This window comes from Cyclopterus lumpus, chromosome 14 (assembly GCF_009769545.1).
Source record: "Cyclopterus lumpus isolate fCycLum1 chromosome 14, fCycLum1.pri, whole genome shotgun sequence".
NCBI lineage: Eukaryota > Metazoa > Chordata > Actinopteri > Perciformes > Cyclopteridae > Cyclopterus > Cyclopterus lumpus.
In genome coordinates, this window is record NC_046979.1 from 10,791,088 (window position 1) to 10,803,137 (window position 12,050).

At 38.9% G+C, this 12,050-nt stretch overlaps 2 protein-coding genes across 3 annotated transcripts; both read right to left on the minus strand.

Moving 5' to 3' along the window:
• Nucleotides 1-735: 735 nt before the first annotated feature.
• On the minus strand, nucleotides 736-5,176 carry LOC117743202 (protein PIMREG-like). Of its 2 annotated transcripts, XM_034551023.1 has the most exons (6): nucleotides 5,039-5,176; nucleotides 3,654-3,977; nucleotides 3,208-3,521; nucleotides 3,018-3,113; nucleotides 2,364-2,402; nucleotides 1,619-1,729 (listed from the first exon to the last, which is right to left on the minus strand). In XM_034551023.1, the coding sequence occupies exons 2-5, from the start codon at nucleotides 3,960-3,962 to the stop codon at nucleotides 2,372-2,374; spliced, it is 750 nt and encodes a 249-aa protein (XP_034406914.1). In that variant the 5' UTR covers nucleotides 3,963-3,977; nucleotides 5,039-5,176; the 3' UTR covers nucleotides 1,619-1,729; nucleotides 2,364-2,371. The 2 variants fall into 2 exon arrangements, with proteins under 2 accessions (XP_034406913.1, XP_034406914.1); XM_034551022.1 differs by lacking the exon at nucleotides 2,364-2,402 and having other exon boundaries at nucleotides 736-1,729.
• Nucleotides 5,177-7,660: 2,484 nt separating this feature from the next.
• On the minus strand, nucleotides 7,661-9,519 carry tmigd1 (transmembrane and immunoglobulin domain containing 1). The gene is made up of 5 exons (XM_034550474.1): nucleotides 9,456-9,519; nucleotides 9,008-9,298; nucleotides 7,970-8,257; nucleotides 7,770-7,873; nucleotides 7,661-7,672 (listed from the first exon to the last, which is right to left on the minus strand). The coding sequence occupies exons 1-5, from the start codon at nucleotides 9,517-9,519 to the stop codon at nucleotides 7,661-7,663; spliced, it is 759 nt and encodes a 252-aa protein (XP_034406365.1).
• Nucleotides 9,520-12,050: the final 2,531 nt, after the last annotated feature.

The window sequence follows — 12,050 nt, forward strand, 5'->3', positions numbered from 1 at the left end:
TAAAACAATGCATCATGTTTTATGAACTGTTCATAAGGTTTCTTTTAAAGAGTGGTATAGTGGAGTAAAAAGCATAGGACAAATTCAAATAATGTTAAAGTAGGATAATTGTTAAACAGTGCTTTGTAAACTATACTTAATTATACAATATAATATAAAGCATTATAAGTATTTAAAATGTATTAGCTTACATTACATATGAATAGTTGTTGCTCAGTAATAAATGATGTTGAGGCAAGATATCTTGCAAATGTATGCACTGAAATTCAAACATTATGTGAAACAGTAATTCAATCTTACAATAACAAGAAAAAGCAAAGCGATTCAATAATGCCACCATCACGTAATTTCATCAAAGTCATCTGTCATGCTGCAATGACCTTAAGAGTTCCTTAGTGTAAAAGATCTTCATCTAATTTACATTGGACCACTGAATGTGATGTGCAGAGGATCGAGTTCTAGCAGTAAAAAAAGTGCTGTAAAATAAGAAACTAAAATCAGAGCATCGCAGTTGCATGTCTAACCTATACAATCTAATCAGGTTATCCTTTAGTCCAAGTGGACATCTGTGCCAGATTTTAAGAAATTTCTTTCAGGTGTTCCTGAGCTATTGTGTCCATGAGAATGGACCGGACTCACTACATGGGTTCGTATGGACAAACACCCCAAAAAACATAATGGATGCGACCAGAGCTGTTGCAGGCATGGAGGTATATAAAAGACAAAACTTTGGGGTTGTTGAAACTTACAGGTTTTATTGTGACCCCAACATCTCCCTTTATCTGGTTACTACAGAAAAGTGGTACCAATACATCGAAATGGCCGTGAGGGGAATAGTGTTTTGCTTCATTCAAGGCTGTTTGTTTGAAAGTCACAACACTAATAGCCTGCTGGATATGGCTTTATAACATCAGGTAACGAGTCATTACATTATCAAATGATTTATGTATAAAGTATTAATGCATGAATCATCCACGGGCAGTTAAGTGTCAACCCCTGCCTCAGGGAAAAATGAGTAAAAGGAACATTTCACTCAAATACTACCACGGCCATTATATATAAAAAGTTTACATTTTGGCATAATCAAATGACATTAAAAAAAAGGACTAACAAATGTTAGTAACATTATTGCATACATATATAAGTACAGGAAAATACATTTCACATTGGTCAGTAAATTGAGCGTTGGCTCTGAAAAACAATGTTCTTTTTTCTTATAAAGTTAATTATAAAAACTGGAAAAAAGGTGAGAATACAAAACTATAATATTAGTATCTGGAAAATGTAACTTAGACATTTGGTTGTAGCAGCTAAGAGAAGTACATATACAATACACAAATCGCTTTGGTAGCTACAATGAGGATATTTGACCCACAGCCAGCTAACCTGAGACATGCAATTACACACAACATGGATACAAAAGAAAAGAAAGACAAGTTGCCATGTAACAGTCTCTCAGTATCATACTGACAATACTACAAGTAAAATGTAACTGATACCTCAATAAAGATAAATGTGAAACATGGCTACAAAAAGGTCCTGTGTTTTACATCCAGACATGCATGTAGTTCAGTTGGGTTTGTGAATGGTGTTCACAGCCGTGTGGGCCCAACCTCCCAGTGTGTTTGAGAGGTTCGTGGCTCGCCGTGTGAGGTTTGAGCGACTGAGTTTACCGCTAGGGTCCAACTTTCTCATCACTGCTCCTCCAGAACGGTCCATTGTACTGGTTCTGCAAAGAGAGAGAGATAATTACTGCAGCAGAAGTGTTATTAAAGTGTTAAAAGGCCTTGCTCATCAATTTACTGCGCTCCTCAATAAATGTATCCTAAATAAAATAGTTATAAAAGTTTTTGTTGTTACTATTAATGTTAAAACGGACTTTGAGCTGCATTTTGTTTATGACAAGGGGACAATATTATAACCAAAATGAAAGCAATTGTTGACCTATCAGGGTACAATGTTTCTCAATATTAAAATCGAGTAACAAGATACTAAAGACTTTTATAGCAGCGCTTTGGTAGTATCATTTTGGTTTATATTTATGACCTTGAATTCAGATTATTACTTGCAGATACCCTGGTAAGTACGAGAAAGCATGATGTCATCTGATAAGAAGTCAATAAAGCAACGGGCAGTAAAGGAGTAAGGAAGTGTGATAGACAAGAGCATCCTTTTCTTGGACAATGTCAGTTAATCATGAGTCACAAAAGAGGTGATTTTCATTGCAACAGGCTAGAGACTTTCACAATTCCATACATATAGCAGCACATGCCTTTCATTTCACAAAATTAATCACACTCAGAGCATATATTTCCACAACTCAGCTGGTTTTAGAAGCATAATGTTTAGATATTTGGATTTACCTTCTTCCCTACTCCACAATTAGGGAATAGTTGAACTGCCTGTTGTAGAAGGAAAACAAACTTGAGGAAAGCTGTTGGCTACATGTAAAGCAAACTGATAGACAATGGTGCCTCCTTGTTCTCTTTGGATTGGTCAAGACCCCGATTCAGCATTTTGAACGGCAACAAAGGAAGTGATGTAAATCTGTACTGCAAGCACATTTCTGTTATTTTCTCTGGCTCCAGTTCCCACACCCTCTCCCCCTGCTGTCGCCCCCTTACTCGCCCCCTTATCCGAATACCAGAAACACAGTTGCAGTTTCAAATCCAGCCTGGAAGAATGTGTCGGGGGAGGGGAAGGAGATCAGTGCGGGGATTCTTTGGGTGGGAGGGTGATCATGCGTCTCTGGTCTCCTTTATGCAGAATATGTATGCAGAACAGAAAATAGATGGATGGCTTCCTCAAACACACACTCTCTCTCATTCACCTAAAACACTAACACACATTCATTCACACGCACAGAAATGCCGTTATTCATAATTACTCGCGAGGTAAAAAACACTCAAAATGCAAACATCACTAATGACTAACAGTAAAATGAAAGAACAGCGATATTAAGACTCACCACACGCTCATTGGTCAATAGTGAAATACTCAAAATAAGGATGCTTTACCCGTTGTCTCTGCCAATTATGTTGTCAAAGGCCTTGGACAGATGTTTGAGCCTCCTGATTCCACTGGACACCGACTCCAAATCGCTGTCAAACCTTCTGTTACAGAAGAAAAACAAACAGGCATCACATAAACGAGAGTAGCAGATCAAATCTAAAAAACCACGGTCTGAACGAATGTCAGAAGACTTACTTCCTCTGGTTCTGTGTGTTGGGAGAGGCAAAGGGACTTTGTAATGCAGCCATGCGGACCAGCTGCCTCCTGCCCCCTCCCTTTTTCACCCCTCGTACACCAGACTCAGGAGTCTGGAGCCTTCTTCCTCTGGAGCCAGGGGTACGTCGAGGCGTCGTAGCTGATCTGGGGGTGCGTCTGGGTGTTGCAGTTTGGCCAGCTGTGCGTCTTGGGGTGCGAGAAGTTGATGCAGCAGGTTCTTCCCCATCACATGCCTGACCTGGGGTCGCTACCAAACACTCCTCACGTGAAAACTCTCTTGTCCTCTGCAGCCTCTGATTAAGGGAGAAAAGGACACCGGATGATGAGGAGGGAGACATGAGTACACAATTTGCTTGATTAGCATACATGTATGTCATAAACTGAATTAACAAATGATGTATGGAGGTTTCTGACTGAGAACCTACCTGATATACTTCAGTAACGGAGTTCCGAGCACTGCGTGTAAGTTTGCGGACTGTGTTGGGCTTTGGCGGCTCTTTCTGGGTTTCCATAGTTTGATTTTCTGGGAGGGAGTTGGTTTGGACAGAACGTAGTGGGAGTCGCTTGCGCAAAGTCATCCGCAGAGAGTTAAGTGAAGTAGAAGAGCGAAGCTTGCGGAAACGGTCGGGGGCTTCTGGGGAGCTCTCTGCATTGTCAGACTCATCCAGGACCGTATGCGCCCGCCACAATCCTACTACGGCTTTACCTACTCCATCCATCACTGAAGATGCCATATCGACTGAGCTTACCTGCAAGAGGGGAGCGAAGATTAAAGACAACAACAAACATTATGTTACTGCAGATTGATTAGCATTCTGCAACATCTTTTGTGACGACCCTCTCTGCCACTGGCTTGTGTCCCTGCAGGTGGGCGTGGCCAAGGCTCATCAGAAGAGTGGGAACACTTGAGCTAATCAGCAGCACTGGCAACACCTGGGCCTTGTGTGCAGGTGCTGCACTTAAAAGGCCCGCTGGTCTCAGGAGCTCGCTCTCCCTCGCTGTCTTGAGACCCTGACTGGCTGTCTATAGGAGAGTATGATTTGAACACACACGCGCACGCACACACCTGACTGCACATTGAATGAATGCCTTTAGGAACATTCATTAGTTCTGAAAACATCACACTAATTTTATTAATGAATAGATTAGCTGAGGATGACAATAATTGTGAGTTGCAGCCATCAATATAAAGACCACAACTACAATAGAGGACGTAATTCAAATAAAGGGCCAATTCAAATTAATTGATGAAAAACACATTAGGCATTATAGAAGTGAATTAAAAAGTAACGTTTAACTCTTCACAATTTTAAAATAAAAATATCTGAGTGAGTGGTGTAAGAAAGTATTGCACAATTATTTGTTTATGTGAGAATGCGTGCTGAATGTTGATGAAGGACCGGAAGTGACCCGTAACAACCCGCAGTTAACCGTGTTAGTGAAAGCTTCGTGGCTATTGTTTAATACGGATTTTGTAGCTTTGCAGACTGCCCTGTTTTATTTTCCAGCGCCAACGATACACGTTCTTCCTAAACACAGCCGGAGGAGCAAGTAACAGCGAACCAAGACTTCCTCGTCAAATCTTCGGGAAGGAGAATTAAGTTACAAAATGCAAACTCTTAACTAGTTAACGACTTCAAGAGATTATCATTCACAAACAACAAGAGCGGGGCTGTGATCGCAAACGCACCGTTAGCTTATCGGAAGTAAAAGCGTTGTCTGACGCTATTATATCAGTTGAGTTTAACTAATGTTAAATAATGTAGGTTAAATACCAACGAGCTAACCGTCCACCTTTCCGCTGGCTTACCTCAAAGTACTAGTTGTGAGAATCGTCTGCTTTCAGCTGCTGCGGCTGTTTCTTTCTTCCACTGTTTGAATTTGGCGGTGGACCTCAGACCGCACGCCAACACGCATCTCCACGCCCTTCACGCAAAGCCCACAGTATGACGTAACACGTTATACGGGCGGGGGGGTTACGTCTCGGCGTGTGGGCTGGTTATCATAGTCTATGGTTATTATCAGATACGGCTAATTTTCATCTGCTGTCCCTGGCCAGATTTTTTAAAGGTAGCCTGAAATGACAAAATGCCCAATAACATAATGCAACTAAGATTCATCGATAGACAGTGACGTATGGACAACAACTATTCACATATAAGCAAAAGAAAAGTGTACCTACAATATGAGCACATATAACACTGAGACACATAACATACATCAACACTAACAAGACAAATGCACATATACAATATTTTAATGTTTTGTACATGTTTTGTGTGATGGCAGAGCATTCCACAAATTAGCTGAATTCACAGAAAATTATGATTTGCTAAAAGAGCTTGACCTATCTGAGATGACACAATCACCTCTTGAAGCAGATCTAGAGTGTGTCTGCCACTTTGAGTGCGTTTAATTAAATCACTCAGCGGACAAACGCATCTGAAAGCCATTAAGACTATGATGCTCATCTACAATGTTTTTACCTGTTTTAGTTTACATTTCTACAGCATACATTTCTGTAATAAAAACATAATCCCCACAGAGTGTCATCACTATAATATCACCATCACCATGTCACAACATTTCTGAAATATCTCTCCAATTTTTAGTTTGGCCTACAGTTCTTTCAGATACAATCTCATGTAATCTGTAATCTAATCCAATACAACAATCCAGCAATAAAGCTGATCTTTGTGAAGTTGATAATATTCAGTTTTGTTACCAAAACATAACAAGTGGTCAATTTAGCACGTTTTTAGGCCAGTTGGTGTTGTTGTTGGAGGCTTTTCCATTATTGTATGTTGAAAATAGTTTCTAATATTTTGTCCATCTTGTTTACATCCATGAGGAAGACATCTTCCTGACCATGTTACTATTTAATTGTTTCTTAATTTACACATTCACACAAACATGTCTTAATCAGGGATAGGACGGGTTTAAAGTGAAGAGACCAGCAGGCGTTGCTACAGACCGGCAAGAAAAGCTTCCAAGCACCAGTGCTTAGACGTCTTTGTCCACCGATTTTGTTTTAGTCAGCAGCCATTTAATAAAGGCATCATCAAGCCTGTGCGCCATTGTAAAATATGTATATACGGCAAAAAATTAGCAAACAAAACCAAAGCTTTGTGCAACATAAACAATATCATTTGTGCATGTGATTAGTACACAAGAACTCTGAGAATTTCCTAGAAGCGATCAATTAGACCTTACAGTATTAATAATTACTGATCTTCGGACACAGCTAACTGTATAACCTGAAACAGGAAACAACCACATAAGTAACTTAACTATTCAAAGCTACAAGCACAACCAGGCAGCTTCTTTCCCAAGGAACACCTTCAGTTAAGCTTGTGTTCATAATGTTTTTTTGATAACACACACAAGTGCAATCTTGTCTAACGGGTTACGATCCATGTTCTGTATTGCACCGTTTTATGTGAACTTGTTAAGTGTTTTTTTTATTGGTCAAACACAACAATGTAGACCTTGACCCTCATGGTAGTCCTGTCCTTTTGTCTCACGAAGAGTAAATGTATAACATGATTTTAACAAGCCTTGATTGCATTGTTGAGTCAGAAGTTAAAGTTCAGTGCAAATGTGGAATCTAGAGAACAAGGTGGCGAGGAAACAAAAGCACTTTTATTGCAAAGATATTAACAAGAAACAGGCAGAAGTGCATCACACTATGAAAAGTGACACGTTTAAGGATGCTCTCAAGGTCATATTGAAAACTTCACAGATCGCCCTGCAGTAATCTAAAGATCATACAATTGATAGCATGCTACATTATGGAAGATTTTCAATGAGATGTTTGGAAAAATACTTTTTTAAATAAGAATATTTAAATAAGAAGACTCGTCTGTACGGTAAACATCTACTGCCAGCAGCCGGTGAGCTCAGCTTAGCACAAAAACAAATAGTTGATATAACTACCTGGCTTTGTCCAAAGACAAGATCCACATACCTGCATCTCTAAAGCTTACTATTTAACTTTAAGTTCAATCTTGGTAGTAAAACCCTGAATTTGTTTTTTCACCAGAATAGTTTCCCTTTGAGTGAAGTCTTCGTGTTAACATGCTGGCTGTCCCGTAGCTTCATATTTAACAGACAAATACCGTAAAGGAGTGCAATTGTGCTTCAGATGCTCAGCATGCAAGCAAATAAGTCAAAGAATTCTCAAAATGACAAAATATTCCTTTCAAAAAATGTTAAATATGACAAAATTGGTTTGTGGGTAATCATGGTCTCCTGCATGCAAAAGTGAAGTAGAGAAGAATAGTGCCAACTGTTCCAATGAAAGCAGTCAACGCTAGTTCCAAAAGGTACTCAAAAGTTTCCAGATGCCGCCATACGCTAAGTTGCATTGTTGACATCATCATCATCGTCGTTGTTTATATCAAGCTTACTGGTAATGACAGCTGGGCACAACCTACTTGCAGCACTGTCAAAAGAGAAATAAAGCATTAGGAGGTTCACTTTGTAGCGAGTCAGGGTCAGTTGTGTGCTCTATAGTGCAGTGTGTGTGTTTGGTGTGTTACCTTTGTAATTCTGTTCCACCGTGAGACAACAGCAAGAAGCGAAGTAAGGCACACCACCACTACCCCTGCTACCATGGGCATCAGTGGGAACTTAAATGTCGTTTCTACAGATGAAGAGGAGGACGATGATCAACCCACTTTTGTCACCACTCACTGATTCATTATTTTATGTGCTGATTACACTGATCGCATGAACTGACCTGTTACTGTGACACTGAATTGCTTGCTGTGTTCACCATAGATTAGAGATGTTGCTGTGCACTGATATGTGCCTTCATGCAAACTTTTCTCCACACTGTTGACAGTGAGCTTGCTTGTAAAGCCGTCATTGGTCAATGAGAAGCCACCTGCTAATAGATCCACTACGCTTCCATTTAGTTTCCAAGACACAGATGAGACCGGAGGATTGGCCAAGATATCGCACCGCAGGACGAGCTCTGCCTCTTCTTCTACTGCAACTTCCTCTGACCCAGAGAGCTGTGGGTGATCTGAAAAGCAATGCCACCTCATGTTAATCTTGTAGTTAGTTTTAGCAATGCTAACAGCATGCTTCGAAGGATGGCAATGTCAGTCTGTTGGTGGGCCACTATGTTGGTCCAGACAGAAACGTCTCAACAACTAGTCTATTATTATTTTTGTGTGCAGACATCAATGGGGCCCAGAAGAAGTATTCTAAAAAAGGTCTTGTCTAAACTGAGATATAGGACACGGTAAACATTATATAATTTAAACATCAGCATGTTAGCACTGATAACAAAGCACCTATAAGTTCACACAGCCATACCGGAGGCCCCTTAAGGCTGTACTTAGGCTGTGCTAAGAACAGCATGCTAAAATGCTCACGTGACAATGCTCACATGCTGATCTTCAGTAACACGTTCACCATCTTAGTCAAGCATGTTAGCATGTGTGCTAGAACAAAAGAGCTGAGGCAGATGGAAATGTTTGCAGCGATTTAGTCATAAACCAAAAATTGGACAGAGTGAAATCTTTACAGGATGGTGACATTAGAGGAAAAGACAGGGGATCGCCAGAATCAGTGGGATTCATCCTCTGGAGACCCTAAATATATGTACAAAGTTTCACGGTGGTCCAATTAAAAGTTATACTTAAGTGTGGACCAAAGTGGTGGACCGACATTGCCATCCATAGTGTGGCTGAAAATAACCTAAAAGCTTAATGTGAGTTATTAGTTGCTATAATGAACATAAATCCAACATTTCTATGAAGGTACTCACATGTGACATTTAGGGTGACCGAGGCCGTAACTGTGGCATTTTTGCTCAGGTGGCAGCTGAAAGTGACCCCATTGTCGTCATAGATGACGGGTGTAACACACACGCTGCTGCGACCCTTCTTGTTTCCTTCTGTCAGACTGACGACAGCGCCATTCCTCAGCCAGACCAACTCTTCATCAACCAGAGTGTCGTGGCCGCCGTCATGCTGACAAACCAGAGACACAGACTTCTCCAGCTCTGTCTCTATAACACCCTCATTGTTGACTCCTGGGACAGACTGGATCTTGACACCTTAGGGAATGAAAGGGGGGAGAAAGTCTAATGGATGGCTGAGTGAAGCAGTGAAAGCTTAGATTGCACAAAAGTGGAGAGGAAAAAAAATCTTTTACTGGAATAATTTAACTGAAAGAGGCAAGTCGGTTCACTTTTTTAAACCAGACGGGCTTACCGAATGTTTGGGTTGCACAGAACAGGAGCAAATGGAAAAGAAGTGGTCTGAACATCAACTTCATTTTACTCTTTCTTGGATAAACCTGAAAGAGAGAAAAACATCATTGGAAAGAGCATTCCTACAGAGTTTATTTAAATTCTAATTGAATCTTGATTCATCCACATTTCAGCACTTGCAACAGAAAAGCATATAGATGTGTAGCAGTTAGAGACTCTAAACGTTGTCAACATTAATTCAATCTATATCAAGTTTTTCTATAACTCTGTGCTTTATTTCTCTATGCCTTCTGTTTTTTTATCAAGAACTATGAGTCGTTGTTGAAAGGTGCTTCACAAATCAGCTTGCCTTGCCTGATATTCTCAGTTGATTTTCTCCACCTCGTTAGGCTTCCAATATCTGTGACACAAACAGCACTTAACATATTAATCATTTGTTTTTAGTAAAAAATACCAATTTACTTCCTCTCTTTCAGTCGATCTCAGTTTCTTTGCAGGCCATACCTATTAGGCTAAAACAATCAAATCTTGGAACAAGCTGAGAATACTTGATCAAATAATTTACATTTTGAGTTTCACGATGATAATGGATTGTCAGGAAAAGGCTGTTTGCAAGACTTTGTTTTAAAACATTAAAAAACTGCCATCTCCTATATTCTTCTCATAGAGCTGATATCATTTGTGGTTTAAAATATTACATCCAAGCGAGATCTTTATGAGATCTTTTAGCATTATAGAACATTTTCAAGAAAAGAAACCAACTTGTTATATTCTCTTGAGTGTTTGGTTATGATTCTGAGAACTAAATGAAGAAACATCTTCTTTTTAGATCTGCTGTAAAATCATCCCATTGGATGAGATTGTTATATAAATGCAGTACATTTTTCAAAAAAAGGACAGTTTATTATTTTAAGTTAACTTTACAGTTGGCTTAAAAACAAATAATAAGAATTAACATTACTTCCAGAAACACAGTACCAATGCTTTGCCTTTATACCTGTGCAATAAACAATACTTGTGAAATAAACTAAATACAATTTAGCTAATATTCATAATAGGTTGCACATAAAAGAAGCACTTACCCAACAATGATAATGTCTTCTTATTTCTTGTCTTTACGATGTTCCCTGTGTGTGACATGAGAATGTGAAGGACTGCTCAAATCTTAAGTGGCTCTTATACAATACACATGCTCAAGAGGACACTTTTATAACTTCCTTCACTTTTCTGTATGACTTTCTCATCATTCTTCTTTCCTGTTCCTGCAAAAACCCTTTCAATCCACCCACCCCTGATTTTGTACGTTTTTATTGTTTCCATACTTATAATGTGCAAACACAAGGACACTGTTTATTGGCTGTAGTCATTACAATGGCACTAAAACTTCTAGGGTGTGGATCTCAGGATGAAATGACGCATTTTACAGGCTCTTTTCATATTTGCTTTTAGAAGTTAAAGGCTTTAAAGCCCTTAAGACATTGATAATGCTATGTTCTAATTTATTTGGCAATTGTAGACCTGTACATTTGTTGATGGAACATTTGAAATAAAAATCTCCAGCATACAAAAGCTTTAACATTTGTCCGTTTGAACAGCATAAAATATGTCCGTCTCTCCTCTGATCCTCTGATTCAAGTTACCAGTGGTAGTAACTAAAACCTTTAGCAAGAACAGTACTTATCAAATCAAAATAAATCCATTTTATGCTGCTTTGTATTTTTTTCGGTATAACCTGTAGTTTGTTTACATATAAGTCATTTACAAAAACATGCATCTATTGCTGAATGAAGAAACACAATGGTGATTAAGCCAAAGGCCCACTGATGGAAGCTCTTAGATTTGCAGTATTAAACTTACTGAGGGTTTGTAGCAACATAAACGCAAAATCAAGTCAAGATTGTAACTTTAAGTAACTACAGAACTATCAAAAGTGATATGGTTTGAACTATTCATTTTAGATTAGAGACATAAATACTTTTACTATGAATATATTCCATTTTAAAGACAAATCGTCATCGGTATGAAGGAAATAAAGGAATAATCCAAATGGATCTGAATGAAGTCAACAACCTTTTAAGTTTTCAAAATGGTGCAATAATTCCACTTATTTAATGCAGATATGGGACATATTACTTGCGTAACATGTATCATCGTTATGCAGATATTTCCCATCAATAGTGCATCATAAATGGTTTAGATGCTATATACAAGTGGGAGTATGGATTGGAAGTTTGTCATTAGAAATTGCTTCATGGTAAAATGGAAGCTACATACATAGCTTACAAACAACATATTACATATTTAATACATACATACATTTTTTTGGTCTCTGCATTTTAACCCCTCCCTAGTAGTTAAGGAGCAGTGGGCTGCAGTGAAGCGCCCGGGGAGCAACCAGGACGACCACTCTCCCCATGAGCAACAGCCACCCATATATATATATATATACTGTATATAAAGTACCAAATGTAAAATTACTAATTTTGTCAAATGGCTCTTATTAGAGTATTAAATTATTCCGTGGTTGTTTTTTTATCACTAAAAAATCCATGTAAGAGCATTTAATGGCGATAAGTATAGTAATGAATGATAGACC